General features: G+C 39.4%; 2 protein-coding genes across 2 annotated transcripts; one reads left to right on the top strand and one right to left on the bottom strand.

Annotated features, from left to right (window-relative positions):
* Positions 1-1,250: 1,250 nt before the first annotated feature.
* Positions 1,251-2,668, bottom strand: pfdn6 (prefoldin subunit 6). Its single transcript, XM_008327470.3, has 4 exons — positions 2,468-2,668; positions 2,183-2,253; positions 1,938-2,062; positions 1,251-1,552 (listed from the first exon to the last, which is right to left on the bottom strand). Exons 1-4 carry the CDS (start codon positions 2,529-2,531, stop codon positions 1,432-1,434), a joined length of 381 nt encoding a protein of 126 aa, XP_008325692.2. The 5' UTR covers positions 2,532-2,668; the 3' UTR covers positions 1,251-1,431.
* A 433-nt stretch (positions 2,669-3,101) lies between these two features.
* On the top strand, positions 3,102-4,658 carry mmgt1 (membrane magnesium transporter 1). The gene is made up of 4 exons (XM_008327471.3): positions 3,102-3,253; positions 3,570-3,622; positions 3,954-4,057; positions 4,447-4,658. Exons 1-4 carry the CDS (start codon positions 3,112-3,114, stop codon positions 4,601-4,603), a joined length of 456 nt encoding a protein of 151 aa, XP_008325693.3. The 5' UTR covers positions 3,102-3,111; the 3' UTR covers positions 4,604-4,658.
* The last annotated feature ends 366 nt before the right edge of the window (positions 4,659-5,024 follow it).

Here is a 5,024-nt window from a genome sequence, read left to right as displayed (position 1 = left end):
AAGACGGAATCAGATTAAGGTTTCACTTGAGGAGCATCCGCCGCCGTGAGGTTTAATCTGCTGGAGGTTATTGTCCGCCCTGCGCTGAATAAATATAGTCTTAATAAAATAGAATCGGATTTAAGTGAATTTGATTAAATTCATAAAGCAGCAAGCATATGGTAAATTATATTTCAACATTTGGCTTTTAAAATAATAAAATAAAAATGGAATGTCTTTATTTATTCTCTATCTTGTTTGGATAAACAACGACCTCCGTGTCTGAGGACTGACCCCAGAACAGTGGTGAACTCTCCAGTCACGGTGTGGTTTTTATCACATCAGCACACGTTACGTGAGGTGACAGAACACCATTTGGTTAATGGCGCCAAATTATATCTAATAATCAACGCCAGATTATCTAGACGTATCCACTTACAGGTTAGTGGTCGTCGTTTTATCAGTGACGTCACAGGCGCAGATTGACGCCCGTTGAACCACTTACAATATTGATAATAAATGCCATTATTGTTGCTTTACGTTTCATGCTGGAGCCCGTCTGGACACGTGTCGGTCAGTTTCACAGCAGCAGCACAAACAGAGTCAGGGTGTGAACGACACACACGGGTCCCAGGGTGACAGGCTCGTGCACGTACGAAGTTGTTTTCACTGCCCGTGTTTTTGCAAGTGCTTCACAGACATTACAGCTTGTAAACGTCTTCACCTTTCGACCTACAGCAGACGGGGAGTAGAAAAAAAATGTCTGGACCCAGAATGGGTCACTTGCAGGTTTAATGTGGCCTATTTTTTTTATTTAAGTACATGGCTATTTAATTGTTTAAAAAGAGATATTTTAGAAATATTATATATATCAGCATCATCTACTGCTCAGAATCATGAGGGAGCTGGAGACAATCCCGGCAGTCAACAGACGAGGGCAGTGTTTCACATCTCACATACAAAGCTATGATTTAAATTTTTGGATGTTTTTGGACTGTGATCTGGAGATGACTGATACATTTCACTACATGTTACTACTATCACTACACAGTGTCACGTGACAGGTTTCCAACTATGTTTCTGATCATTGTGTGTCGTCCTAATCCTCTGCTGGAGGTAACAGCAGGAACATCCATTTGAATGAACAAAGCCTCAGGGGCGGGTCAGTGAAGGAGCAACATCTGCTCCAGCGGTCACTCAGCCACACATGTCCAGCCCCCGTAATTAAAACAATGCACACACACACACAGTCAGACACAAACTAGGTTCAATTAAAGTTGAAGAGTAAAGTTGTGACTTTTAATGGAAAACATTTATTGTTACATGATAAACTTAAATTGACATATGATACACAGAACTAACACGGTCGGATGAACTGGGTTTAAACAGTGTTAATGTTCCATTTGACTTTTGCTTCTGTGTGTGTGTCTGTGTCCAGCATCAAAAATGAATTCAAGCTTTTCCTACAGCCAGGCCTTGAGCTTTCTGAAACTCCTGCTGTAAACTGGCCAAGAGTTCTCGTTGTTGATCTGATTTCTTCTCCAGGTCTTTCAGAAGCATCTCATACCGTTGACTGCAACAGGACAAAACACAAAGGTCAAATTCAGGAAATCAGGAAAAATAAAAACATTGGATCATAACAAAAAATAATGACAGGACACAAAGACATTGAGAATATAATACTAGCTTTTTTGCGGCGTACACAGATTTTCTGTTTATATAACATCTTATAACAATTTTTTGGGTTGCGGCTAACAGATTTTCTGTTTAGATAACATCTTATAACAATTTTTTGGGTTTAATTCTGACCAATGTGCTCAGACCAAAGCATAAAACAATAATAATTTCGATTGTTGTGTAACTGAACTATAATAAAATGCCTTGGTCAAAGCCAACCCTGGAACAAAAGGGGAGGAGCTACACAAAATGTGTCTTTTTAAACATCAGCAGTGACTTACATTTCTCCGTTAATATAATCCAGCCTTTTGGAAACTGTGGCTTTGGCCTCATCGGGATCTTGTTTGACTAAAACCGGACCAATAAGTTTATAAACTGTGTTTGTGCTGTCCAGAAGATCCAGTTCCTGTAAAAGGGAGAACAGATCACGTCTTCATTTGTCCACATTTTATTTTAGGCAATAATCTGTGTATCAAAACGAGCAGCTGCCAAAACAACACACATAATGTAAACCCACAAGACTTACCTCTTTGACAATGTTATTCTCTGTCAGCTGAGTCTCCAGCTTCTGACGGGCTGACATGCTTTTGCTAACATCTGACAGACACATAATTTACAGATCAATGATAGGCTGGGTTACTTAAAACGTTAATTCATAATAAACCGATTACAAAGATGCAAACATAGACACCGGGTCTAATAGACAAGCAATACTGAATTCGTTTATTTTAGCAACCCATGTTTTCCTTATACGGTTAGTTAGCATGTTTACCAGAAAAGCAAGCAATTAAGAGATAATAAAAACACCTACCTTTCTGCATCTGTGTGTATTTTTCTACCTCGAATTTAAGTTTCTTTTGAATTAACTCTGCCATTTTATCTATTTGTGTGAATGAAACAGTAAAAAGATAGTATTTCAAGGCGCAACCAGCTAACTGTAGCAGCACATGAAACGCTGCTGCGTGAGCTAACAGGAATAGGCGGGGCTCCAGGCGGAAGTCAGCACGTCCTTTCAAAGTAAAAGAGGGACCGGAGAAATTCCGGCGTCTAAACATTCGAAAATAATTTCAAATGCAATTATTGTCGTTTCTAGAAAACATTCTTATAATGATGTTTTACGGAGCTCCAAAATGGAAAAAGGGAAATATAAACGTTTGTTATTTATACGCATGTCCCTTAGGACATGCCCGTATTGTTACAACAGTTAATGAGTGGGTTTGAAACAATACAGATGTATACTAAAACACTAATTTACGCCTTGAAATTAAAATGAAAACAAAAAACAAAAAACCACAAAAACCAAAAGCTGGGCTATCAATAAATATACCGAAACAACTAAAACATTTTAAAAAAACGTCCAAAGTGATTCATTACATATATTTTTCAATTGGAATTGGATTGTAGAATGTTGACCATTTGAAAACTGCTGTTTTAGTATGGATTAACCCCGAGTTGATGTTGCGGCATTTACGACACGACTGGTTTACGGCAGGCTGTTTCTCATCACTTAGGTTCAAGATGGCTTCGTCGTTTTGGAAAGGTGTTGTCGGTATCGGACTTTTTGCCTTGGCGCATGCGGCTTTCTCCGCAGCACAACGTAAGTATGGAATGGCAGGGTTACCAGCAGTTTGCGGATGTTTTTTGTCCTTGTTAAATCCAACAATTCGCCTCACGTGAACGTTAAAAACGGCAGGACGGGCCTTTCATGCTAGCTCGGGAGCTAACCATATGCTATCGTGGCTAAACCTAACTGAGTGATCTGTCTATAATGAAGCAGATGTTGAGATTGCGCTTTGCAGTAAATACGTTATTGTGTATAACGTGTTTACTGTCGGTGTACAATTGTGTGAATAATGATCCAGAATGTTAAAGATGAATCTTGTCACATCAGTTGGTTTTACTTTCCTCACCAGATCGAGCTTATATGCGACTGACAGAGAAGGAAAACGAGACTCTTCCAATCGATGTAAGTGACATTCACGGTGGAAATGCACATTTAATTTAACCTTAAGCCGAATGTTTAAGCATATAAGTCTTTGTAAAGAAAATTTGTATTTTATTTCACTTGTATTGACTGAGTAACTATTGAATTAGTCTGGAGCCATTTTTATATTTAATAATCTAAGCAGGAGTCTTTCATATTTTGTAACAGTATATTTAATGTCTTTGGTTTGTTGTTAGTTTTTTTTTTTGCAACCTGTCCAAAAATAACAGTTTGATTAATAGATTAGGTTAAAAAAAAGATAACTGGGATTCATCACCCGCTGTTACTAATGTGATTGTTGTCCCTGTCACAGATTGTATTACAGACTCTTTTATCGTTCGTGATGACCTGTTACGGTATCGTCCACATCGCTGGAGAGTTCAAGGACATGGATGCCTCCTCAGAACTAAAAACCAAGTAGGTGTTGGTGCAGCTCCTGATGGAGCTCCCCCGGTGGAGTCATTATTTGTTGCCTTCGCCACAGGGGCAACTGTAGCCACCCACGTTCCCTAGAGTGAGACATCGCACAACAATAATACAACAGAAAGATCTTCATCATCGCAGCATTAATGACTATTAATCCTAAACCAGTCCACAGAGAAACACTCGCACATTCTCAGAGATTTCTGCCGTGCATGGCTGCATGAACTGGGGGATTTAAACACGCATACGAAAGTAAAGGGTTTAAAATGAGCAGCAGTTCAACAAATTAAACGTTTCTATTTCTCTCAAAAAACAGCAACATATCTGTATGGTATATGTATATATATTTTTTTAAACCTCCACTTCTTTTCTTTTTCTCCCAGGACATTCGATACACTGAGGAACCACCCGTCCTTCTACCTTTTCAACCACCGGGGCCGGGTGCTTTTCCGCTCGTCAGAAGAGGAGCCGTCCTCTGCACATAATCAGCAAGCGCTTCCCAACTCCATACGGCTACGCAAACTGGAGCATTTGCACTGAGACTGGCCTTTTGGTTTTTTCTTCCTGTGACTCCATCTACGTCAAAAAAAAAAAAAAAGAAGCTTGTTTCTGTTCGAGGGGGCAAAGTTAGAATGCATTAACTTCTAATTTTATATATATGTATATGTTACTCCATACACTGTCCAAACTTGCATTTGTCCATTGAAGTGGTCATCACCACATTCAACACTAACTATGCCAACCGTTCAGTTTTTCTAGAGTTCTTTGTACATACAGCAACGTAAATGCTGCGTAGTCTTAAGATCCTGAGACATGCCCCCCCACCTACCTACCCATCCCACCCCTCAATCCCCCCAATGTCATTCTGTCCACTCAGCTGCTGTTCTTTTGTGATGTCCACATTTTTGAAGGACATTCAAACTTGAGTTGTTTCAACCAGGCATCTGTATTTTTTTTTTTT

Source organism: Cynoglossus semilaevis, chromosome 15 (assembly GCF_000523025.1).
Source record: "Cynoglossus semilaevis isolate Cse_v1.0 chromosome 15, Cse_v1.0, whole genome shotgun sequence".
NCBI classification, from domain to species: domain Eukaryota; kingdom Metazoa; phylum Chordata; class Actinopteri; order Pleuronectiformes; family Cynoglossidae; genus Cynoglossus; species Cynoglossus semilaevis.
This window is presented reverse-complemented; position numbering and strand designations above follow the sequence as displayed.

Bases quoted from the DNA above. Each gene is read 5' to 3' on its own strand.
- pfdn6 (XM_008327470.3), bottom strand. From the start codon at position 2,531: ATGGCAGAGTTAATTCAAAAGAAACTTAAATTCGAGGTAGAAAAATAC. The intron at 2,063-2,182 runs GTAAGTCTTGTG...TCCCTTTTACAG, and splicing joins AGAATAACATTGTCAAAGAG to GAACTGGATCTTCTGGACAG. The intron at 1,553-1,937 runs GTAAGTCACTGC...GTCCTGTTGCAG, and splicing joins GATTATATTAACGGAGAAAT to TCAACGGTATGAGATGCTTC.
- mmgt1 (XM_008327471.3), top strand. From the start codon at position 3,112: ATGTTGCGGCATTTACGACACGACTGGTTTACGGCAGGCTGTTTCTCA. The intron at 3,254-3,569 runs GTAAGTATGGAA...TTTCCTCACCAG, and splicing joins GGCTTTCTCCGCAGCACAAC to ATCGAGCTTATATGCGACTG. The intron at 4,058-4,446 runs GTAGGTGTTGGT...TTTTTCTCCCAG, and splicing joins TCCTCAGAACTAAAAACCAA to GACATTCGATACACTGAGGA.